Source organism: Grampus griseus (genome assembly GCF_964374135.1).
Source record: "Grampus griseus genome assembly, chromosome: 2".
Classification (NCBI taxonomy): Eukaryota; Metazoa; Chordata; class Mammalia; order Artiodactyla; family Delphinidae; genus Grampus; species Grampus griseus.
This window is the reverse complement of record NC_139018.1, coordinates 37534902-37560866: the sequence shown is the minus strand read 5'-3', so window position 1 is coordinate 37560866 and position 25965 is coordinate 37534902. Positions and strand designations below refer to the sequence as shown.

Here is a 25965-nt window from a genome sequence, read left to right as displayed (position 1 = left end):
CAGCTGGGCCATCTGATCATTTGTAATTAAAGTGTTCCTTCTGTCAAAACTGTCAGCCTTGGTTAGACTGAGAAGCAGTTTTCTAGATCAAATCTAGTGACATAATTTGAGGTTAGTTTCTGCTGTGCAATTTTTCTTTTTTCTGCCTCAGTCTTACAGCTTTTCTTACCTTTATTGTAGAATATCCAAGATTCCGTAGTAAGACAGATTGAAATATGTAATCATTTGGAACAGTCAGGCAACTTTGCATTGAAGGAATTACACCCGCTTGACCTGCATGCAGCACAGAATATTATCCTGAAACACAGAACTCAACTCGAAGAAATGAACCACAGAGTCCAGAGGAGTAAAGATGCCCTCAAAGCTCTGGAAGATTTTTTGGCTTCTCTGAGAGCAGCTGAACTCTCTGGTGAGCTTCTTATAGACCTTTCAGCCTCAGGTTCACAGGTGGTACCAGGAAATACTTTGATGGTGGAAAATAAAGAGGAAAGAATTCATCAGATGAAAGACAAGGCCAGACATTTGGACGAACGTTTGAAGGTGCTCGGTATAAGCATTAAAGATGCTGAATGGGGTGAAAACACCTCCTGTGAAAAACTTCTGAATGCTTTGTCCAGAAGCTTATCTGAGACTCATGGCTCTGGCAGACAGGAGGAACTCATGGAAGAAGATGAATTATTAGAGACTTGTATTTTCAAAAATAATGAACTCCTGAAAAATATTCAAGATATACACAATCAAATCAGCAAAATAGGCCTGAAAGATCCGACCGTTCCAGCTGTAAAACAACGGTAGGTATCGTTTTCGTCCGTTTCCACGCAAGATGATGATTTTCTGTTTTTTCCTTTTCCCAAATATCTATTAGGTGAAACAAATGCTTCCTGTGTCTTTCTACTTCTGTTCCATCCCCCTCTATTCAGGGTTCAGCATTCTTTTTTGTAGGCTTTTTCAAACAAGCTTTCTTTTTGTTGAGATTGTGCCTTTACAAAGTGTAATATAATTTTTTCCTTTAAAGTTTTCATTCTTATGGACAGAGGAAGAGTACAGTAAGATACGTGTGAAGTCCATGAGTTGCTTCAAAGTCTCTTTGCTACTGTTTATTTACTATGGAGTTCTCCTGACGGGGGAAAACCTGGGAAACTCGACACATTTGATAATAGAGAACAAGTGGTGGAAGATGCACATACCCCGCCTCGTCCCTACTTCTTCCTTCATTATTTGTCCTCTCCCCTCCTCCCGGCAGGATTAGATGAGGACTGAGTTTAAGAGGTAGATTTAGGTTAGTGTTGATTCTGGAGACTCAGCAGAACTGGGCTTACCTGAGGTTCGCAGCCATCCCTAGGAGTGCTACTATTGTCATTCTGGAATTCAGCGTCCGCCTCCAGGTCCTGAAAATGAAAATGTTAGCAAGAGTTAGCAGAAGAGTCACTTTTGTGAGCCCCCCTCCCCGTTCTAAATCTCACCCACTTTCCATCTCTTCTTCTGCCCACTTCTAATCCCTCAGGCTCAATGCTCTCCTGAGGCTGTTCAGCTGATTAAGCTCTTCCCTCTGAAATTGCCCTGAGCCCTCCGTCTCAATGAGACTTCTATTTCAACAGCGCTCCAGTTCTTCATGAGGTGTGGAACTGGTTTCGTTATTAATTTGATTGTTAATGCATTTATTATAGATTTATAAATAATTAGTAATAAATTAACTTATTAATTTATAAATGAAAACTATACTTTGATAGATAGTAAATTGCTTTAATATTTAATTGAGTTACTAATAGAATAAGCCAGGCACTGTTTTAGGTCCTGGGGATACAGCAGTTAACAAAACAGACAAAAATTCTTGCCCTTGGTAGAGCTTATTATCTAGTGGGACGAGGAAGATATGCAGTAGGTTTGATGGTGATAAAGACCATGGAGAAAGAGTAAGTAGAGAAGGAGGTGGTTACAATTCACACAGGGTCAGCAGGCACAGTTTTACAGAGAAGGTGACGTGTGAGCCTGATGGGATGAGCGACAAGCCAAGTGACAACCTGGAGGAAGAGCCTCCCAGGCTGAGGGTCTATAGGTACAAAGGGCAGGTGTGGGACTGGGCCTGGCATGTTTGAGGAGAGGCAAGGAGGTGAGCAGGTTAACAGGGAGGGGGTCACAGGGGTCACGGGCAGGATGGAGCTTAGCTCCTGTAGGGACCTGTGGGCCATGTGTTGACTTTGGTTTCTTTGTTGAGTGACATGGGAAGTCATTGGAGGCTTCTGAGCAGAGGGAAATGATTTGGTTTTCATTGTAACAGGCTGGTGTATTGAGAATAGACTGTAAGAGTCAAGGGAAGACTCAGGAAGTTTAGTTTGACCTATAGCAATAATCCAGATGAGGAATGATGGTGGCACGGAACAGTGGTGAGGTGGCAAAAAATATTAAGATTCTGTATGTATTTTGAAAGTAGAGTCCACAAGGTTTGTTGACACATTGGACACGGGGTGTAAAAGAAAGACTGGAATTACCGTTAACTGGGATGATGAAGACAAGTTTGTCAGGCATTAAATGAAAGATCAGGTGTGTGTGCTCAGTTTTAGACACAATAGGTTCAAAGTATTTATTGGATGTTCTAGTAGCACTCTCAATAAGACTTAAAAACAGGTGGCATCAGATGTCAGGAGAGAGGTCTGGGCGAGGTATACATCTGAGAGTCACCAACATTTTAGAATGCTGTTTAAAGCCATGAGATGGATAAGATTGCCATGCTGTGTACTCTGGGGCACGCCATGTTAAGAGGTCAGGGAGATGACAGGGAACCAGTCAAAGATACTGAGTGGCCGGTATCATCGGAGGAAAATCAGGAGTGTCCTGGGGGTCAAGTGAGAAGGCCTTTCAATGAGGAGAAGTGATCACCTTTGTCACGTGCTGCCGACTATTGAAGGAAGGTGAGGATGAAGACTGGGACATGGATTAGCAATGTGGAGGTTACTGGAGATCTTGACGAGCAGTCTTGCAGGAGTGGAGGGAGTGAGAGCCTTATGGGAGTGGACTCAAGATAGAATTGGAGGGGCTTCCCTGGTGGCGCAGTGGTTGAGAGTCTGCCTGCCGATGCAGGGGACACAGGTTCGTGCCCCAGTCCGGGAAGATCCCACATCCCGCGGAGCGGCTGGGCCCGCGAGCCATGGCCGCTGACCCTGTGCGTCAGGAGCCCCGCGTACCGCAAAAAAAAAAAAAAAAGAGAGAATTGGAAGAGAGAAAGTAGAGAAAGTGAGTATCTGATGAAAGCAATTTAGACCTAGGTGAATAGAGTTAATCCCACCAGGATTAATTTGCAGGTTAAAACCCTTAGTTCAAATGACTCTTCTTCGGTATGGAAGAGATTTTTGTACACAGGGTAGAAATGCAAGATTTCCTTGTATTTCCCTTTCTTCTTGCCCCTTCCGCCCTGCCTGGGGAGCTTGCAGTGTTCTACCAGCCATCTCGTCTTCTCTCCATATCATACTGTCTTCCCCACACATGTACACACATCCTCTTCCTCTCTTTTCTCTCATATGCATATACACACCCTTTACAATTGTGTTCATCACCGAGAAATGTTACCGCTCGTGGTTTTGTATGTCTGTTCTATTTAAAACACCAGCTAGTATTCTGGACATGCAGAGCCTCCTGACCTCTGTCATAGGAATGTGTGATTTAGGCATAAACCTCATGAGGACAAGTTAAAGTTAGTGTGCTCCCACAAATTACCCATATTTGTGTTGAATCAAATCGCCTAATTGGCCATTAAATTTTTCTCTCTCATAATCAAGGAAAAAATCGTTACTCAGACTGGATAAGGATCTAGATGAATGTGAAGAAGAGAAGAAACGCTTGCAAGAAATGGTGAATTCTCTTCCACAATTCAAAGATGGCAGAGAGAAAGCTCTGAGTCAACAGTGCCAAGGCACAGCACTCTTGTGGGAGAATACAAAAGCTTCGGTCACTGAATGGTAAGGAAAAAATTCCTCCCAAATCTGAAAAATTGTCTGTGGCACAATTAATTTTTTGAAATTTGTATGTTGAAAACACATTCCAATGGGCCTCAAGGAGAGGCCAACTTAAGAGTTTCACGTGCGAAGCTCACTGGGCCAACGTCTGGGGCAAGACCTGGAATCCTAGATTACAGACAAATGACTTTAAGAGGCTGTCTAAGAGGGAGGACAAATACATAGTGTATTTATAATTATTATTGCCCCACCTATATTAGTTTTCTATTGCTCCCGTAATAAATGACCACAAATGTTGTGGCTTAAAATCGGCACAAACTTATCTTACAGTCTGGAGGTTGGAAATCCTAAAATGAAACTGCATTCCTTTCTGGACTCTCTGGGAGAGAATCCGTTTCCTTGCCTTTTCCATCTTCTAGAGGGCACCTACTCCATTCCTGGGCTTGTGTCCCCTTCTTCCATCTTTAAGGCCAGCATTGCAGCATCTTCAAATCTCCATCTCTCTCTGTCTTTCTGTCTCATCTCTGCTTTTGTTATCACATCTCCTTCAGACTCTGACCCTCGTGCCTCCCTCTTATAAGGGCCCTTGTGATTATCTTGCACCCATTCAGATAATCCAGGATAATGTCTCTATTTTAAGATCCTTAACTTAGTCACATCTGTAAAGTCCCTTTTGCTGTGTGAGGTAACATATTCCCAGGATCCAGGGATTAGGACGTGGGCATCTTTGGGAGCTGGGGGCATTATCCTACCACACGCCACTTAAACGCCAGATGTTGCCAGTCAGTTACTGCCATCTTTCCTACAGAGCCTGGACAAGGCTCAAGAGTTTTCTTAATTCTGTGGCAGCCCTTACCTGTCAGTCCTGGCTGGCGATTCGGCTGAAGAGTCTCCATCCCTGCCTTCCCCCTTTACTCTCTGTCTGGGGGTAGGAGTAGTTGAGAGGGCTGACCCCTACAGGCTGTACCACCCAAGCCAAGCGTTCCAGTTGGGTTAGGAAGTGGGAGGTACTAGTATGAGCTTAGTAACCAAGAAGAGAGAGAAGTCGGGGTGGTCTTAACCCCCTCCCTTTTCAGCAAGTGGTTCCAGCAGCTCCTACTGACCCCTCTTTGGCTTAGGGCACTTTCCCTCTTTCCCCTTGAGCCCAGGTGCTCTACCTGTTTCTGGAAGGGTTAGTCTCTGGGTGTCTCAGCTCCTTGGTGGTTTCCCTTAACTTTACTATCAGTGGTCCTTTCACCACAGAACTCCATCTGTGGAGTTCCTGCTTCCTTCTGGAACCTGAGTATACAGTAGTCAAGATGAAGTCTGTCTGTGGATTTGATTTAGTCTACCCTTCGATTTTACAGAGGAAAGAACTGAGGCCCAAAGAGCCTCAAGTAACTTATCTAAGGTCGCATGACTAATTAGTGCCCAACCATAGCTAGAAACCAGGTGTCTTAGCTGCCACATCATCTGTACTAAACTTTTTTTTAAAGGGCTAAATCTAGAATGAGTTGAAATAGACATGATTGAATCATATTGAATCAACACTGAAGCAATCTCTAAGAATAATGCTGGGGAGGCATTGTTTTCCAAATTATCTTTTAGTTAATGATGAAATTGAGGTGCTGATTCCTTATGGTTACAAATCCTGTTTCGTTCCAGAGCTTATATCTGGTGACTTTTTAATATTGACCTGGTGAAAATAGTAATCCAGTGATTATTTATACCATCCATTTGTCAAATAAATATGTATGCCATCATTCTTAGGTTAAATTGTAAAACAATATTATAAGCCATGTCTAGAGGAAAAATCCTTCTATAACTTATTAGTCATTATTGTAGGATACTTACAAAGAGAAAGAATGGTTTTGTTATTTTCAGAAATTTAGCTGTTTTGCTTTTTTTCATAGCCTTGACCAATGTGAAAGAGTTTTGGAGCTCTTAAAACAATATCAGAATTTTAAAAGTGTCCTGACAACTTTGATTCAAAAAGAAGAGAATATCATCTCCCTCCAGTCTTCCTACATGGGAAAGGAGAACTTGAAGAAAAGGATAGCAGAGGTGAGTCCAAATTCCAAAGGAAACTTTACATAGCGGCCTCGCTTGCAAGCCCAACAATAGAGAGGATATTATCAATGGAGTCACTTTCGAAACTTAGTTTAGAAGAAGTTACTAGTGACTTTGTTTTACCAGGTATCTAAGAATTTATTAAATTTATCCCCAGGGCTTGAAAAAGATTGGTCCCCAGGTTAATGCTGGGTTGCATCTGTTTGGGTTTTGATACTGATGGTGTGGTTCTTTTGGAGTCTGGGGTTGCCCCTGCTGCTACCTCTGAAAGTTTGGAACAGTTTGTGCACTGACTTCCCACATAAAAAAAACCCCTGAGACTTCATTGCAACCTTGAGAGAAAGAAGGTACTAGGACAATCCCATCTGTTGTTAGTGGATAAAGGAAAAATTATGTTTTTATTTCTTCCCTTTTATTTCTTCGTAAAGATGTGTGAGCTTATCTCCAAGTTGCTCCGTCTATGTTCATAGCCTCGCCAATCACGACTTCATAGTTTAAGAAGAATAACACTTTTGGACACTAGATGTCATTATTTCTATGATTTTATGTGGTTATCAACCAGAGTGGCAGAAGAATGGAATAGTTAGAAAAGGATACACTACACTGTATTACTGTACACCAGAAAGTTGCTTTTCCTCTTGGTTTTATGAGTACTCTATGCTAAAGTGCTGTCAAAATGTCAGAGGCATTTGTGAAATATCATCTACTTGATACACCTGGTTGTTAGAAAGCAATTTTATTAAAGTTCCCAGTGGCTGAGAGCAACAGCAGTGAGGCTTATATACAGACATACCTCACTTTATCACACTTTGCTTTATTGTGTCTTTTACAAATTGAAAGGTTTTGTGACAACCCTTTGTAGAGCAAGTCTATCGGTACCATTTTTCCAACAGCATTTTCTCACTTTGCGTCTCTGTGTCACATTTGGGGAATTCTTGCAGTATTTCAAACCCTCCACCACCAAAAAGATTACGACTTGCTTAAAGGCTCAGATGATGATTAGTGTTTTTAGCAAATAAGTATTTTTAAATTAAGGTATGTACATTTTTTAAGACATAATGCTACTGCACACTTAATGGACTACAGTATAACGTAAACATAACTTTTATATATATCTGGGAAACCAAAAAATTCATGTGACTTGCTTTATTGCGATACTCCCGTTACTGGCATGGTCTGGACCCAAACCTGCAATGTCCCTGAGGTATGCCTGTAGACCAGATTCTTACAGACGATTTAGTCTTTGTCTAGAACTCTTATCCCTGAGGCTGAAGTGACTCTCAGAGTCACATCAGTGCCACAGATGAGGAGTAGCCCCTGCCTGCGGCCTCCTTTCTCAGACGCATTTTCTTGGAACTGACCAATCAGAAAGAGCTCTGCTTGGACACCAGTTATACACTATGTGACTGTTTAACTGGTTTCCCATCAGATTTAATCGAGGGAGACCACCATGCTAGGAGCAGGCTGGCAGTCGGAATCTCTTAGATGCAACCTGTCTGGTTCCATCCAGCAGAGGCAGCTTCTGGGTTTGGCAGCCTTGGGATCTAGGAGGATCGTGTCCTCATCCAGATGGATTAAGGAGCTTTGGTTCTCAGAGTATCCAACACGATCAGCTTTACAAAATCCCCTCAGCCTTGTGGCCCAGTTCACATAGCTGCTTTTCTACTGTGCCCCTGATACCAGTTTCCCAGCTTGTGCTCTTGTTTCAGGATCCAGGTCTCTGCCTTAGATACTCACAGATCCTGGGTCGCTGCCTTTCAGTCTGACCAGATAGTGAATCCCTCCTGACTGGCAGCTGTTCTTGGTTTGTGCCAATCCTCCTCACTCCTGGAGTCCTGCCTGTGTCCCACTAAGTGAGATCCTGTTACCAGCAGAGCTGTTCCTTTCCTGATTAGGTGAGGCAACATCTGTAAAGTGCCTGCAGAGTGCCTAGGACTTCCTCAACCCATTAATAGTAAACTGCACTTTCTGGACAAGTTATTTATTTGACTAATAAAACTTCTGTCACCTTCAGGCACTTGGCCCCTCTCCTGGGTGAGTCTCCCTGATGGGAATCTAGATCCAGGTCCTGACCCCTCTGCTATGATTAGTTCCCCTATGGCTGTTGTCTTTTTCCATTTGGGCTGCTATAAAAGAATACCATAGACTGGGGGGCTTAAAAACAACATAAATTTATTTCATACAGTTCTGAAGACAGTTCTCACAGTTTATAACTTTCTGCCTTTGACCCCTCAAAACACGTCCTTCTCACATGCAAAGTATATTCATTCCTTCCCATCAGCCCTAAAAGCCTTAACTCGCTCCAGCTTAGTCCAAAGTCTCACCTAAATATCATCTAAATTAGATATGAGTGAAACTCAAGGTGCACTTCATCCTGAGGGAATTCCTCTTGTTTATCCAAAACAAATGGACTGACAGATATTTCACCAGCAAAGAGGGATTTATTTGGGATCAACAGAGAATTGCATTTCAGGGTCTGCACCCATGGGAGCTACGTGCAAGTCCCTGCACAGCAAGGAGAGAAGAATGCTTTTATAGAGGGGAAAAGGACGTTGGATGGGCTGTAGTAGACAGAGTCCATGGCTTTTCATTGGCTGAGGCCTTGCCAATAAAGGAGCCTTTCTTCTTCCTATTGGGCTCTGCCATCCCATCTGGTCTCCCAACTCTGTTTAATTTAGGATTCTGTTTATTCTTTTTTTTTTTTTCTGTATGCGGGCCTCTCACTTTGTGGCCTCTCCCGTTGCGGAGCACAGGCTCCGGACGCGCAGGCTCAGCGGCCATGGCTCACGGGCGCAGCCGCTCCGCGGCATGTGGGATCCTCCCGGACCGGGGCACGAACCCGTGTCCCCTGCATCGGCAGGCGGACTCTCAACCACTGCGCCACCAGGGAAGCCCTGTTTATTCATTTTTTTACACTCTACATCTGTGAACCCATGAAACCAAACAAATTATATGCTTTCGAAATACAGTGGTGGGACAGGTATAGGATAGACATATCCACTCCAAAAGAGAGAAATAGGAAAGAAGAAAGAAGTATTGGGTCCCAAGGAAGTCCGAAACCTAACAAGGCAAACAACATTAAACCGTAAGGCTTGAGAATAATCCTCTCTGGCTTGATGTTCTGCCTTCCAGGTCCACTGGGATGGCATCATCACCCCTGGCTTGGCTGGACAGATTAGCAACTTTCTCTGTAAACAAAGAAACAAAGTAAGGATAGAGGTTAAATAACTTTCCCAAGATTATATGGCTAATAAGTGACAGAATCATTATTTAAGCTGAGGTCTATCTGACTACAAAGTCATGTTCCAATCATCATAATATTGCCTTCCCTGAAGACATGTTTGAAACATGTATATTATAGAAGTAAAAAATGGCTAACTTTGCTTTGTCTGTACCCCTTTCTGAAATGTAAAGGTTTACTCAGAAAAATATTTTAAAAATTAACAAAACAACTGTAATTACCTTTAAGAAACGTATAAATGCCCAGGCTTTTATTATTATATTGAGAATCTTGTATCTAGTGTGGTATCTTTGTATATTTGCTGAAATAATATATCATTTTGTATGGAAGATACAGAAGTACACTTGTGTTTAGTTATTTTCTCATATGCTTTTTTTAACTGTCTGAAAAAAGCAAATTTTAGTACCAATTGTTAACATAACTCTCAGTTAATTTTGTGATGACTTAGGTACTGTCTTCAGAAACAATCAGTTTCTGGTGTATGTATTGTCATGATGCTTTGCACCAGTGGCTGAAGTATGATACCACTGAGAACTTTTGTCCTTCAAAACCATAGAAACCTGGATGTTTATCTAGGATATGGTGCCAAATTTCCACCCTCTTTAATCAAAGGCAGAAGTGCAAAAGTAAGACTAGAAGGCTAGAATGTCAGGGGACTATTAAAGTTTGGGAAATGTCAGGGGGGGATCTAGTTTCCTTTATTTTACCCCTTCCATTCATTGTAGGACAAAGCCTGCAGTTCCTGTCAATGCTAAAAGTATCCTCTCCTGCTCTTTCTTTTCTCTTCACCCACTGGTGGCTTGTGTCAATGTAACAACAAAGTTCTTTGAATATAATAAAAATTAGGTTACACACACATACATATATGTATTTTTCATTTAATTGAACAAGCATTTATTATGCCCTATGCAAAATGTCCTGAACTGGGAGAAAAAAAACACCTGAGTCTGCATCTCAGCTCTGCCAATGTATCAGTCAGCTTCCAGTCAGGAGACAGATGCTGCCCCAGTTATTTTTTTTTTCCATTTAAAACATTTAAGTAATTTTAATTTTTTAAATTAAACTTTTAAATTTGAGATAATTGTAGATGCATATGCAGTTATAAGATATAATACACAGAGATCCTATGTACCCTTTACTAAGTTTCCCCTATGGAAATATCTTGTAAAACTGTAGTGCAATATTGCAGTCAGGTTATAGACAATCATACAGTCAAGAGGAGGAACGTTTCCATCACCAGACTATCCCTGGTTCTGTCATCGGATAGCCCTACCACTTCCCTCTTGCTTCCACCCCCTCACAACCACTAATACGCTCTCCATTTCTATAATTTTGTCATTTCAAAAATCTTATATAAATGGAATCATACAGTATCTAACCTTTTGGGATTGGTTATTTTTACTCAGCATAATTCTCTGGAGATTCGTTCGGATTCATGCACGCATCAATAGTTTGTTCCCTTTTCTTGCTGAGTAGGATTCCATGGTATGGATGTACCACAGCTTGTTTAACTGTTACCTCCGAAGAACATCTGGGTAGTTTCTAGTTTTTGGCTCTTACGCATAAAGTTGCTATAAACGTTTGTATAGGCTTCTTTGTGAACATAAGTTTTTATTTCTCAGGGTTAATTGCTCTGGAGTACAGTTGGTGGGTTGTATGTTAATTATGTATTTCATTTTTAAAGAAACTTTCAAACTGTTTTCCAGAGTTGCTGTACCATTTTACATTCTCACCAGTAATGTGTGAGTGATCCAGTTTCTGTACATCCTTGCCAGCATTAGATACTGCCTCTACTTTTTATTTTAGTCATTCTGATAGATATATAGTGGTATCACTTTGTGGTTTTCATTGGCATTTTCCTAATTGCTAATGGTATTGATCATCTTTTTTTGTGCTTATTTGCCATCTGTATGTCATCTTTGCTGAAATATCTCTTCATATTTTGTGCTCATTTTCTAAGTAGATTGTTTGGTTTTTTTTTTACTGTCGAGTTTTGAGAGTTTTTAATATATTCTACACAGTAGTCATTTGTCAGATATGTGGTTTGCAAATATTTTCTCCCAAACTGTAGCTTGTTTTTCATCTCCTTAATGGGTCTTTTGCAGAGCAAAAGATTTAAATTTTGGTAAAATCCAGTTTATCAATTTTTCCTTTCATGGATTGTGCTTTTGGTGTCAAAGTCTAAGAACTCTTTGCCTAGCACAAGATCCTGTAGATTTTCTCCTATTTTTTTCCTCAAAGTTTTATAGTGTTATGGTTTACATTTAAGTCCATCATCCATTTAGAATTAGTTTTTGTATAAGGTGTGAGACTTGGATCAAGGTTTACGTTTTTATCTATAGATGTCCAGTTGCCCCTGCACCATAAGTTGAAAAGGCTCCCATTCCTCCTTTGAACTGCTTTTTCATCTTTGTCAGAACTCAGTTGGGTGTATTTGTCTGGGTTCACTTTCATCTATTGATCTGTGTGTCTGTCCCTCTGCCAGTTGATGTAATCTTTATTACTGTACCTATATGATGTTTTAAAATCAAGTAGACTGATTCTTCCCACTTTATTCTTCTTTTTACAAATACTTTAGCTATTATAGTTCCTTTATTATTCCATATAAATTTTAGAATAATCCTGTCTATATCTACAAAAGTATTGCTGGGTTTGATAATAATTGCATTAAACCTGTACATCAGTTTTGGGAGAATTGACATTTTTACTATGTTGTCTTCTGATCCATGAACTTAGTATGTCTCTGCATTTATTTAGATCTTCTTTGATTTGTTTAATCAGTATTTTATAGTTTTCAGCGTATAGTTCCTGTGCATGTTTTGTTAGATTTACACTTAAGTATTCAATTTTTTGAGTAATTGTGAATGGTATAATATTAAAAATTTGTGTCCACGTATTCATTGTTAATATGGAGAAGTGATATCGATTTTTAGGTTTATCTTGTATCCTGTGACCTTTCTGAACCCACATATCAGTTCTAGGGGTGTTTTTGTAGATTCCTTGGGCTCTCTGACATAGATAATCATGTTGTCTGAAAATAAGGACACCTGAGACAGAGGGCTCCTTGTTACTGCTGGTTGGGGGTGGGCATTCTGCTTCCGCACAAGGTCTCTACTGACACCTCCCTGGCTCCTCATTACAGCTCCCTAGGTAGCCTCCCCTGACATCATGGATGTGTGTGTGTGTGTGTGTGTGTGCGCGCGCGCGCGCGTGTGTGTGTGCGTGCGCGCGCGTGTGTGTGTGCGTGCGCGCGTGCACTTGTTACTGCCCAGCAGGAATGAAAGTCCCAGCTCTACTCAGCCTTCTTTTCCCTGGTTGGGGGAGAGTGGGGCTCCTGTTACAGCCTGGAGATGGTGGCTGTCTAGGCTCTACACTTGACCTTTGCTGGCACAGGTGGGCGTTGGGCTACAGTGTTTCCTATGGTATTTTGCTCCAGTGAGTGATTATTTCCTAAAAGTTTTCTGTCTTGGTAGGTTGTCCTATTCCTGGTTCTTGGGCTGAAGAGAAGAGGCTTTTCCTGGTCTGTGTCTGTGGATCTTACCAGCTTCTGACTTCTCCAGCACACAGTCTGGGATACCCAAGGGAAAAAAAAAATTCAGGGAGCTCACCACCAGGCTGTCTTCAGGAGCTGATGCTCCCAGCCATTCTCCTTCCTTGAACTCCTCACTTTTCAGTCTTCTTAAGTCTGTTTTGTATATGATGTCCAGGGTTTTTAGTTGTGCTTAATGGGAAAATTATGCCTACTGCATATTCCCAGAAATGGAAGTCCCCTGTGGGTATATAATTTTTAGTTTTTTATTTATGAGAAATCACTATTTTCAAATTTTATACAATCATTAAAAATGCTTGTATAAGATTAGTAAATTGAGTGGAAACATTAAGATTGCATTACTCGACACACATTTTATTTTGTAGTTTAAGATCATTGGCCTTTTGGTTAAATAGTGTTTCACCTTCCATGTTAGAAATGACATGGAAGTTAGAATCATGAAAGATTAAACTAGAAGTCACATTAAAGATGTTTTAGAGTTTTGTCTATTTTATTCAGATGAGCACTTAGGTTCTTCAAAATGACAAAGATGATTCCTATTTGAAGAGTCTAGGAACTGTCGCTTTTTTATACGATTGAATAGAGGTGCTTTTTTTTGGTAGAATATTATTTCACATGCACTAGAAAGATGGTTTTAGATCATTATAAATATTTCATCATGCAGAGTGGGACAAGGAATTTGGGTGTAGGATTATTAATAAACCAGATGTTTAGAATTCTAAAAACTTTTCATTGAGAAAGTGGGACAGTAAGTCTTATATTTGTATCAATATATCAAAACATGTTTCATATCATTTTTACAGATTGAAGTTGTTAAAGAAGAATTTAATGAACATTTAGAAGTTGTAGACAAGATTAACCAGATCTGCAAAAATCTACAATTTCATCTAAATAAAATGAGAAACTTTGAAGAGCCTCCTTTTGAGAAAGAGGCTAATATTATTGTGGATAGGTGGCTTGATGTAAGTGATAATTTAATTGACTAGAAATTCTATTTAATAACAATTAAATTGATCTTTTCTTTTGTATCTTTAATGTTTTTATCTAATTACAAAATTCAAAAGTGCTCATTATAAAAAATGTTCAAATAATATAAAGTTTGTGACTTGGGATTTAGCTTTACGCCCAGAGTTAGGTACTATTTTACTAACAAATGAGTCTGTACTCTTTTAGATATACAAGTGCATACTCAACTTATTTGAAATAAACTAATTAATGTATTATCCATCCATGCAGCCAGTTGATGTTCAACATTATATTTATTTAATATTTTAAAAATAATTTTTGGTTGAGTAGTAATGATATTTTTATGAATTATAAATTAAGAATTTGTGCTATATTTTGATCTGGGTTTTTGATACTTAAAATTAAAAAAAATTTTTTTTTTTGTCTGCGTTGGGTCTTCGTTGCTGTGCATGGGCTTTCTCTAGTTGCGGCGAGCAGAGGCTACTCTTCATTGCAGTGTGTGGGCATCTCATTGCAGTGGCTTCTCTTGTTGCGGAGCATGGGCTCTAGGCATGCAGGCTTCAGTAGTTGTAGCGCGTGGGCTCAGTAGTTGCAGTATGCGGGTTCTAGGGCATTCAGGCTTCAGTAGTTGTGGCACACGGGCTCAGTAGTTGTGGCTCTCAGGCTCTAGAGCACAGGCTCAGTAGTTGTGGCGCACGGGCTTAGTTACTCCTCTGCATGTGGGATCTTCCTGGACCAGGGATCGAACCTGTGTCCCCTGCATTGGCAGGCGGATTCTTAACCACTGCACCACCAGGGAAGTCCCTGCTCTGGGTTTTTAAAAGCATTTTTTATTATTGTGGTTTAGAAAATAGGAAAACTATTGCTTTCAATTGCATATAAACTGCAGCAAACCAGCTAAGTTTTTTTTTTTGTAGAAGAAAGAACTACATGGTATGTTAAAGAGAATTTTTTGTTGATGAATAAAGCAAATTATTTAGCAAGTAGAGGTAATCTAAAATTTTATTTTAAAGTTGTGTTTGACTGAAACAATGGTTCTTATGCTTTTCACCACTAAATATGTTATTTTTATTTTTTAATTATGGTAGATAAATGAGAAGACAGAAGACTACTATGAAAATCTTGGTCGAGCTCTAGCTTTATGGGACAAGCTTTTTAACTTAAAAAATGGGATTGATGAGTGGACTGAAAAGATCCTTCAAAAAATGGAATTACATCAACTGACTGAAGAGGAAAGACAAAAGCTGAAGGTTAATTAAGCAGAAATAGAATATTTGTTCTTTTTGTAGACAGTTGACATTTTAATATCAAGTCTGCTTTCTTGAAGAGGGGTAGAGAAATCACAAAGAAATCTTTTATTTCTTTCATTATTCCTTGAGTGAGACCTGAATTCCATTGTTTTCTTTGTGGTATCCAGGAAGATGTTCGCAGGTATTATTAATCTGTGCTGTATACCTGAAACTAACATAGCACTGTAAATCAACTATACTTCAAGTAAAGTAAAAAGATTCAAGTAAAGTAAAAACACAAGGCTGAATATCAAAATCTTTATAGAGCTTCAAAAGAGGCTGTTTTTTTAAAACAGTGATCTCAGGTTTTGCCATTTAGAAAGAATTAAACTTATCTCTTGTAATGAAATAATACCATTTGCAGCTACATGGATGGACCTAGAGATAATCATACTAAGTGAAGTAAGTCAGAAAGAGAAAAACAAATACCATGTGATATCACTGATATGTGGAATCTAAAATATGACACAAATGAACTTATCTACAAACCAGAAACAGACTCACAAACATAGAGAACAGACTTGTGGTTGCCAAGAGGGAGAGGGGGCGGGGGAGGGATAGATTGGGAGTTTGGGACTAGCAGATATAAATTGTTATATATAGAATGGATAAACAACAAGGTCGTATTGTATAGCACAGGGAGCTATATTCTGTATCCTGTAATAAACCATAATGGAAAAGAAAAAAATAATTAAAAAAATTTTTAAAGTTAAAATATTTTTAAAGTTATCTCTTTTAACTCTAAAAAGAATTCTTTCTATTGCTGGTTGTTTGCATATTATTAGTTTGGACCATATAAAATTACAATCTTCGTATGTCAAAAAATAGTTAAGTCTGGCAGTTATATGTGGTTCAGTGTAATATAAAAATGTATTATGCGTGTATGATGGCTTTGCAGTATGTCACGTCTAATGTCTCAAGTCTTATTTTTTTTCTCTAATTTTGGTCACTTTATTCACTTTTAAATTCACATATCCATTTTTATACTTTTGGAAAAAGACTTTCAAAATGTGTGGAGATTTATGAGTTTCCTGGGTATATTAATTGACAGTTGTGAAGTAAGATTTTGATTTTCTAAGTGAAATGAATTGTCACTAAGTATCCCTTAATTTTGTCTTGAGATACAGGTTATTTAAAAATTTGAAGTTAAGGATTATAACGGCTACCGTGTGGGCCAAATTCTGCCAACGTGGTGTGTGTGTGTGTGTGTGTGTGTTGGCTTTATATGTTTATGTGTATGTTTATATGTACAGAGCTATTGAGATGTCATGCCTTTAGGTAGGCACTGCATTCTGCTGTGGCGCAAGCCTGGCCCCTCTCGTTTTATTGCTAGAGTGTTTCACTCAGTTATAACATATGCCTGACCCATGAAGACACTTAGTTTTGCAACTCCCAGGACTGTATCAAAAATCAAGTGATTAGGGGAAATTTAAAGGTTCTTTCAGTTTCTATATATTTTCAATAGCAATCAGGGGTACCAGAAAATAAGGTATAAAATAAAAAGATATTTTCCATTAACATTGTGTGTTTTAGGAAGAGTTACAAGTTCATGAACAAAAACCTTCAGAATTTTCTAAAAGAGTGGCTAAGATACAGTTCCTGCTTCAAAGCAGTGAAATACCTCTTGAATTACAGGTAAGAAAATTTTTATTTTAAAGTTGCAATTAAAGATGCTCTATATCCTCTAAAGTAATGCTCATAGCCAGAATTCTAAAACTTAAACCTAAAATAAAATTAGGATCATTACTTGATTCATCTTTAGTCATGTCCAACCAAAATTTTAATAGCCAGCATAGTTTATTATATTTCTCCCATTTTAGAATGAATAATTTTTTGCATTCTCTTATTCTCATCTCATTTATTTCACAGGCCTCTTGTGCAGAGGGGGAGATGTTACCTTGCTTCGTGTAAAGTAACAAGGGTTTCCTCATAAGTGTCTTGGGCCTAGGAAGGAGAACATGGCTCAAGAAATTCCAAGTTTATTAGTTGCTAGATGGAGTAACAGGGAGATTGCCCCAAGTGTGATTTTCTATTGTGTGAAGAGATTTGTTAGACTTTTATTTAAATCAAAGTGCAAAGTGCCTGAATATAAGCTCTGGAGTCAGACCTTATGGGGGAGGGCCTGGGTCTGCTGCCAGCCAACTTTGTGATCTTGGGCAAGTTACTTATCCTTCTTAAGCCTGTATTTTGTATATAAAGTGCTTACCATGATGTTGTGTACGTAATAAACACTTAATAAATGCTGGCTATTTAACTTTTTTCTATATGTTTTAATAGGTTTTCCAATAAGCACCATGAGATAGCACCTCAACTGGTATGCTAAATAAAACTTGTTTTAAGGGGAAGATTCACCTAGTCTCTTAGAAAAAAATAAGAATGTCAATTTCAGTTTTTTTCAAGTTACTGTTTTTCTTTAAAGGCAATGTTTGAATTGTATCAGTGATGTTGAACAAGGAAGAATCAGAAAGAGAGAAGTTATTTCACGTTGAAATGAAACGAAGTTTCCACTCATTCTTCAGCAGTGCAGGTGTCTTATAATCTAGTTAAATCACGTCCATTACAGTACGTCATATGTTTCATGATTTCAGGTCATGGAGTCCTCTATTTTGAACAAGATAGAACATGTGAAAATGCGTTTAACAGGAGAATCCTACTGCAGTGCACTCGGTGGCAGCACAGCTGAGTTAAGGGAGGATCTCGACCAGGCTAAGACCCAGATTGGAATGACTGAGTCCCTCTTAAATGCCTTGTCTCCTTCTGACAGCTTGGAGATCTTTACTAAACTAGAGGTACTTCCCAGCTACTTCTCTTCTGTGGTTCAGATTTATTTTCACACTTGTTTCTGATGGTCTTGTCCTCTTGAGGTTAATAATTATTATAAAAATAATATAAGTCTGGGGGAAAAACTCAGAAAAACAATTTGTGTATATTTAACTGTTTCACCTTTGAATTGCTTTGTGGTCATTATTTGATGTTAAATTGCATTGCATTATACATTTACTAGCTAAGAGAAAGCAGGTCTACCCAATAAAAAATCATCTAGATTTTCATAGAAACAATGGATACCTAATATGTTTTGTGTAGATTGAGCCCATTTTTAAGACTTCACTGTTGTCTATTTGTTTATATATTTAGGAGATTCAACAGCAAATTCTGCAGCAGAAACACAGTATGATATTACTTGAGAATCAAATAGGTTGTCTGACTCCTGAACTCTCTGAATTAAAAAAGCAATATGAAAGTGTCAGTGATTTATTTAATACCAAAAAAAGTGTTTTGCAAGATCACTTCTCTAAGTTACTGAATGGTGAGTGCAATGTTTCTCTTACTGTGCCTCTGGGAATCTTGAGGTATGAATAAGTACTGTGAACACAAAGGCTAATTAATCTAAGCTTCACTTAGAGATGGTTGCACACACTCTATTTAAGGAGATAATATTCAGATAAATCTTCTAGGAGCAAACACTCACTGATCTACACCTATCGTAAATAACATCTCTTTTGTTGAAGCACCAGATCTTTTTCTCGTGAAGGAGAGTCACGAGGGTCCTCGTGTTTGACCTGCTCCTTGTTGTCAGAGTCTGGGGTCATGCCTGTGAGCAGGCTGCCCCTGCAGGTGTCTCTGGGTGTCCTGTATGCTTGGAAAGGAGGTTTGGTGTAGAAAATATGCCACAGTTACCACATCGGCTCCATTAACCCTCAGAATTAGATTTTAGTTTATTATCACTTTACAGTGACTCGTACCCACGGCATGGGAAGCAAGTTTCAAAATATTTTACTTTAACAAGGTTTGTGACGTATTCCTCGAATGAATATAGCTTCTTTTGTTTTCTTCCTGCAGATCAGTGCAAGAACTTTAATGACTGGTTTGGCAACGTTAAAGTGAACCTTAAGGAGTGTTTTGAACCATCAGAAACAAAAAAGAGCGTGGAACAAAAACTACAAAAGCTTTCTGTAAGAAGACACGTTTAAATTTCAATCAAAATTTATCAAAATTAAAATGCTGGAGATAGAACTATATATAAGTAGCTAGGACAATAATTATTTTGACTTAGTATTTCCCTACATAGAGATAGTATTTCCAAAAAACCTGGCCTTTCCCCAAATACTGGTTGGCCAAAAAGTTCGTTCGGGATTTTCCGTGACATCTACGGAAAACCCGAACTAACTTTTTGGCCAACCCAATATTTTTAACACTCTGTGTTTACTGGGTAAGGGTGTAAGTGACTTAAAAAGGTTCTGTTTTCACAACTATTCTAAGATGCTGTTTAACTTAATGTTTGCTGGTGAATTCAGTTGTGTTAAAATCATATTTGATTTAAAAAAAAGGCTTTACCTAATCTGGACTTTGAAACCCCTTTACTTTCTATAAGAGATTGCTTGACCTTTTAAAAAGTTTTTTTCCCAGCCATATTTCTTTTAAAAATTGTAGTTGAACTTCAATACACTGCTGATGGGAGTGGGTGGGGGAAGATAGCCTGAAATAAGAGGCAATAATGTGGGCATTTCAAATGCATATGGCGCCTTTAATTCTTGATCACTTTATGGTAGATTATCAAGTACTTTAGGCTTTGGTGATAACTTATGCTCTCAGACTTATCAGTGGCATTAAATGTTCCCAGTTTAATTCCTTGCTTTGATGATACTATTCTTTATTGACAAAATCACCTTTCTTCTCTGCTTTTAAATTATAGTTCCAACTTTTTTTTTAAACTTTGCACATTGCATGGGTCTCAACAATTGATGCTCAAACCTTGAAACACAAACATTGAAATAAAATTCTGATTTGGACAAAGTTAAATAGAGAATAGGCTATTTAGTTTTACATATTGATTGCCAGAAAGGAGCAAGTATTTGGGAGAAGCTGAGCAGAGCCAGGATAGGAAAATGTGGCTTTCCTGGTCTAACTCCCACTGACCCACATGGTGGCATCATTTTGCTTGATGTGATTCCCAGAAAGTCAGATGCAAATGTACACACACATTCTAGAACCGATATAAATTGTCTTTTGATCATTTGCTATTGCACTTAGCCACCTCTCCATAGCAACTTCTTTTATATAGGATGTTATGAAGATGGCATGTCTATGTACCATCTTGGGAAAGTGTCACTGGGGTGGCAGGGACCATACTTAGACTTGCCCATAGGATATAATTGACTTTTTGTCTTTCTTAAGGATTTCTTGACTCTTGAAGGAAGAGGCAGTGAAATACAGCAGGTGGGAACTGTACTGAATCATGTGAAAAAGCATCTGCCCAAAGCACCTGTTAAGAAGCTTAACAGTTGGATCGTAAGTCAAGAAATTGAATTAGAAAAAATGGAGTCCATATGCCAGGCACGAGCAAAGGAGCTTGATGAGTGCTTGCAGCAGCTACTGAGGTAGGAAATAAAGGTGATGTCTAATAGCATGTTTGCTAATGATATCTTCATACGTACTCTGCCTCAGTACAGCTAGCAGTGGGATACACGTACACACAAATTTCAAAAATAAAATATGTAGTTTCAAACCCAAGTTTGACTCTGGGATATAGAATTTTGGAGAGTTCCTCAAATTATGGCCAAGGTTCAGGGGAGAGTTCAAAAGTATTTTCTGTTTGTTTGTTTGTTTCCTGTTCTTTATGATGTATATGTATGGCTCATTAGAATTCCACTATAATACGTGTTATTATTATTCAGATTTTAATGTTACAAATTAAATTTTCTCAAAAGAAGCCAAAAAAGAAACCAAAAAGATGTAGTAAAAAACCTGGTTGGCTCACAAGATTTGTGCCAACCTTCTCTTCAGATAAACACTTTTTGCTGATTTTATATTCCAATGTGTGTGATATTGTTTTAGTCTCCAGAATGACCACAGAAACCTGAGTAAGTGGTTGACTAATCAAGAAGAGAAATGGAAAGAAATGGAAGGAACAAGAGAGAAAACTGAGCTATTTGGCCAAGCTCTAGCTAGAAAGAGGTATAGCTGATCTTGCATGAAATGTACTTCTGGGGAATATGGTTTCTCAAATGGTGTCGTGGCTCCTGTAAACTTTCAATGATATTTGGAATTTACAGGGAACAATTTGAATCTATGGCCCAGTTGAACAACTCTGTGAAGGAATATGGGATTACTGAGGAAGAAGAAATAGTAAGAGAATCAACACTTTTGATCAATAGATACCAGACATTATTGGGACAATTATGTGAAATTGACGAAGAGGATAAGTTACCTTCTGCCAAGGACCAGAGCTTTAATGATCTTGCACATGATGTCATTCGTTGGATAACAGGGATTAAAGAGTCCCTGATGGTTTTGAATTCATCTGAAGGCAAAATGCCACTTGAGGAAAGAATCCAAAAAATAAAGGTATAACTGTGGAAACTAAATTTCAGAGGTCAGAGTGAACTCTAATTTTGAAAAGATTTAGAGGAAAACTGCAAAGATTTGTTTTTTAATGGAAAATAGGATCACTGCAGATTGGTTGAAGGAATTCAGATGACCAAGCTTGCAAAAGAGAAGGGCTATGATGGACCTAAAATTATTTTAATGCATATAGAAGGGAGAAAGTATATCCTCTCTTTGTGGGAGCAATGTCCAGTTATTGTCCGTCTTCACTGAGTGCAGGAGAAATGAAATTAAAAGTATAAATTAGAGCTGCAGCAGGTGGAAATTTGCTAGGATGTTAAAAGAATGTATGTCAGTACATCAGAGGCATTGGCAATGTCAAGGTGAGGGCTGGAGAGGAGCTCATCTTCAGAGTGGATGTGTGTGGTTCCTGAAGGTTATTAGATACTGAGTGGGTTGTGTGGTTCTTAGTTTATCAGATACCGAGTGCAGAGGATGATGCGGTCAAGCCGTAAGGGTTAGTTTGGCATAGTGAAGTAATCAGGATCATTTGGGATTATATCTGAAAGGTTTTCCAGGGAAGGTGAATCTGGAGTAGTGTTTCCAAGAAGGGAGGAACTTGATTGTTTGGAGCAAAAGAGGAAAATAAAATTGCAGGGAATGAGAATTAATTACGTTGTGGTGGAGAAACAGCAGTTGGTTTGAGGCACTCTGCATTTTCCTATGGGAAGCCATAAACCCAATCTTGGGTGTATAGAAGTGTCTTGTTCAGGTTGTTACCCCAACTCTTTATTTATAAATAATGGTACAGATTGGAAGGAGGATTTGCCACGGATTTTTTGGTATATAATTTCTTTGAGGGCAATTGAGAATCAAGAGAAGAGTAGGAATGCCATCAGATCAATGTGACAAATGCTTACTGAGAACCAGTTCTATACAACGTGAAGGATGTCTTTGTATTCGGGGAATATATAAAAATGAAAGGGTAATTTTGAAATCTACTCTGCAGTTAGAATCTCTGAATAATGTTTATAAATAAAAACATATCATATGAAATATCCCTGTGTGGTATGAATGAGATTTTAAGATCTTTTTTATTTGATTTAGGAAATCATTTTACTAAAGCCTGAAGGGGACGCTAAAATACAGACCGTCGTGAGTCAGGCTGAGAGCAGCAAGGCTCCGATGGTTCCAAAGACCCTTACTGATATCAGAAACCAGTGGGACAACACACTCCACTTAGCCAACACATATCTAAGGTAAAGGGCATGCCTTCACCCCTTTCATGGTTTTTCGTTGCACAGTGAAGCCATAACAAGTATGTTTTGTCTGCCTTCTGGATGTGGATATAATATATCTGCTGGAGAGAAAGTAAGTAATATCAGGGGCAATCACAATGTTGAGACAGAAGCAAAGAAGAATAGTCCTCTGCACCAGATATGAAACATGCTGTCATAACTCAGCGGCAGCGTTTACTTTGGCTGGTGCATCAACCCGTGGGGCCCTTGGTAACAAATTAATATTGTCTGCCTCATTCCACCTTCAACACTCCCCTTCTGTACCAAAACCCCCTTTCCCCAGACAACCTGAGTATCTTCCTGGTATTACTGCAGGATAATTCATGCTTTTAAATATATATGCTAAGAGATTCTTAAATGTGTAAACATGGATAAACGTTGTCTGAATGTAATGGGCATAATTCTGGTGAAAATTCTTAATTCATATCGTGTCTTAAATGATACATTTAATATTTGGTGGAAATGTAAATTTTATATTTTTCTAAGAAAAACAGATCAAAACAAATTTAAGCTGTAGAAAACATAAACTAGTTAGTTGGCCAATATACTGAATGCTTATTTATTTTACTTATATGAAAAAGAAAAACATGGAATATTATAATTATATTTAAACAATAAAAACTGAAATAGTTTGAAATCTAAATTATTAACTATTTTTTCTCAGATCAAATTATGTGACAAAAAACCAATACTTTTTTAAAGTAACACTACAACTAATTTTAATCTTGATTTCTGAGCTAAACTTAGGGCTATTTAGAATGTTATAATGCCAAAGAAGTCCCTGGGAGTAATGTACAGTAGTGTTATTTTAATGCTTTTTATAATAATGCATGTTGTATTATAAGATTTTGATGTATCATTTCATTTGTAAAATACTTTGTTAAATTTAGCCATCAAGAAAAGCTTCTACTAGAAGGCGAGAAGTATTTGCAAAGTAAGGAGGATCTGAGATTAATGCTCACAGAACTAAAAAAGAAACAAGAAGTGGGCTTTGCTCTGCAACATGGTTTGCAGGAGAAGAAAGCTCAATTAAAAATTTACAAGAAATTCCTCCAGAAAGCACAAGATTTGACATCCTTACTAGAGGAGTTAAAATCTCAAGGAAATTACCTCTTAGAGTGCACTAAAAATCCCAACTTTAGTGAAGAGCCGTGGCTGGAAATAAAGCATCTACATGAAAGTCTTCTTCAACAGCTACAGGTGAAATGGTCAAAATAAAATTTTAAATGCTTGTCTTAATTATGCATAATTATGTAATATTTGTATATAGGACCGTTGTTTTGTTCTTTTGGTAAATCAAAAGTTTTTAAAATTTATCAGTTTTAGATACAAATACTAACTACTCAAGATGGAGCAATCAATTTGGTCAGTTTTGCTAGAGAAATCCAGTGTGTATTATTTGATAATAGTGTTGTTTCCTCTCATCAAAGTTCCCCTCATAAGGGGTTGGAAGGATTAAGATATGTTTAGGCATCTTTATGTAGGTAACAGTGTCAAAGTTGTCCATGCAGCATCCATCTATCCATCCATTCATCCATGCTTGCATTCATCCGTCCATCCATTCACATATCCATACATCTATCATCTATTATAATAGTTATATCCATTATTCTGTATAAACCTTATCAGGTTTCTCCCTTGAGTCTTTCCACATGATCTGCAATAAAAGAATTAAGAGGTAAAATGTCATCTTGTCATGAGGCATATTATTCTCTTAAGAGAATTGTTTATAAATCTTTGCATACTGAAAGCCAGATTCAATATATCTTTCCTGGATAAGAAATCTTGCTTATAGAGATAGCAGGAGTTGTGTGGGTATAATCTTGCTTATACCCACTTGGCTGTGAGTTATTTAGTTTAATAATTGCTGTTCTTTTCTGATCAGATGTGGTCACCTTATTTTCTTATTCCAGGGAGAGAACCTGAAGGTGGTCTTGCTCTTGAGTTAGGATTACTTTTTCCTAAGCCACAGTTTTGGAGTTTGAGTCTTATGAAAGGAATCTGAGGTTAGGTTGATTTCACATAGTCTCATTTCCAAGAGTGGGTACTTGCTTGTAGTAAGAAGGATAATTAAGGGAACTGCTTTGTTATGGGTGTTTGTGATTTGATGATATAATTTGTAGTCATTTCATTTTGTAAACCTCTTGACAGATTGTTTTCGGGAGTGAAATGAAGGCAAAGAAACATGGGGGAAACAAATATCTCAACACTAAAAACTTTACTTAAGAACTCTGGATGATTTATGGCCATATTCCTTTTTCAAGATGAAACCTCATAAAACAAATGTTTATGAACCATTTAATTATTTTCTGAGTGGGATAATTCAGGGACCTAATGCATGCATTATCAATGTTTTATTTTTAGGATTCTGTGCAAAAATTGGAAGGTCATGTTCAAGAACACGACTCGTACCAGGTTTGCATCACAGACCTAAATACTGCATTGGACTCTATCTCCAAGGAATATGTCGGTTTTTCTGATAAGCCTGTGGATCAAATAGCAGTTGAGGAAAAAATGCAGAAACTGAAGGTATTAAACAATGTCCAGACATGATAGACATTTTAAAAAAATCAATATTAATTACAACTTGACAAATCAGGGTCTTTGATCAAAAATTCAAATGGCGAAAGAAAAGAAATAAAAAAAGAAAAAATTCAAATGCTGAAAATGCTATTCAGATGACTATTGGATAAAGTCCTGACCAGTCATAAAAAGTGGAAATGTTCTTCTTTAGTGAGCAAATCCATTTATAATTTGAGTTGAACAGTACTCTGTGCTCTGGACCCTTAGAGACAATTCCACCCATGAGCAGTCTATAGCTCCTGGAGATCTTTGTTTAAGAGACAGCACAGTGATTCCAGGAGATACTGGGTATTCAAAGGATATAACGAATGCAATAAGACCTAGGGAGAAATGATTCAATTTTGCATTCTTCATCATGGGTGGATGGGAGTTGTATAATTTTCACCTTATTAATTTTCATACTCATGGACTACCTTAGAGGTCTCTGCAGATGTAGGGCTTTTAAAATTCTCAGCCTCACTTCAACAACCCCTCTCCTTATACAGTAAGGATTGCAGCTCTTTACCCACATTCTCGAAACACATTCCTTGGATGCTCACTGTTTGCACAGCCAACATAAACAGGCCCAACTGGTGTCCTCTAGAAGAAAACAGAGTAAAGCATTTTCTTAGCTGCTTCTTTCACAGTTATTTGACTGGAGATTGCGTGGGGCAAGTCTCAGGGCAGCACTGCTGGCATGAGCTTGGGAATTTCTTATCTCTTCTTTTTAGGAACC

At 38.3% G+C, this 25965-nt stretch overlaps 1 protein-coding gene across 4 annotated transcripts in view; it reads left to right on the top strand.

The window, feature by feature from the left end:
- Window positions 1-25965, top strand: part of SYNE2 (spectrin repeat containing nuclear envelope protein 2) — a gene marked incomplete at its 5' end in the record, with an annotated part of 272663 nt that overhangs the window by 81248 nt on the left and 165450 nt on the right. For all 4 annotated transcript variants that reach the window (XM_082648159.1, XM_082648158.1, XM_082648156.1 and 1 more), the window contains 15 exons: window positions 181-791; window positions 3774-3953; window positions 5843-5993; window positions 13594-13752; window positions 14845-15006; window positions 16579-16680; window positions 17634-17834; window positions 18181-18352; window positions 18886-18998; window positions 20221-20423; window positions 20881-21000; window positions 21099-21390; window positions 22477-22628; window positions 23558-23867; window positions 25032-25196. In XM_082648159.1, the coding sequence (XP_082504285.1) occupies window positions 181-791; window positions 3774-3953; window positions 5843-5993; window positions 13594-13752; window positions 14845-15006; window positions 16579-16680; window positions 17634-17834; window positions 18181-18352; window positions 18886-18998; window positions 20221-20423; window positions 20881-21000; window positions 21099-21390; window positions 22477-22628; window positions 23558-23867; window positions 25032-25196 (3093 nt within the window). The remainder of the gene's footprint in view (window positions 1-180; window positions 792-3773; window positions 3954-5842; window positions 5994-13593; window positions 13753-14844; window positions 15007-16578; window positions 16681-17633; window positions 17835-18180; window positions 18353-18885; window positions 18999-20220; window positions 20424-20880; window positions 21001-21098; window positions 21391-22476; window positions 22629-23557; window positions 23868-25031; window positions 25197-25965) is intronic.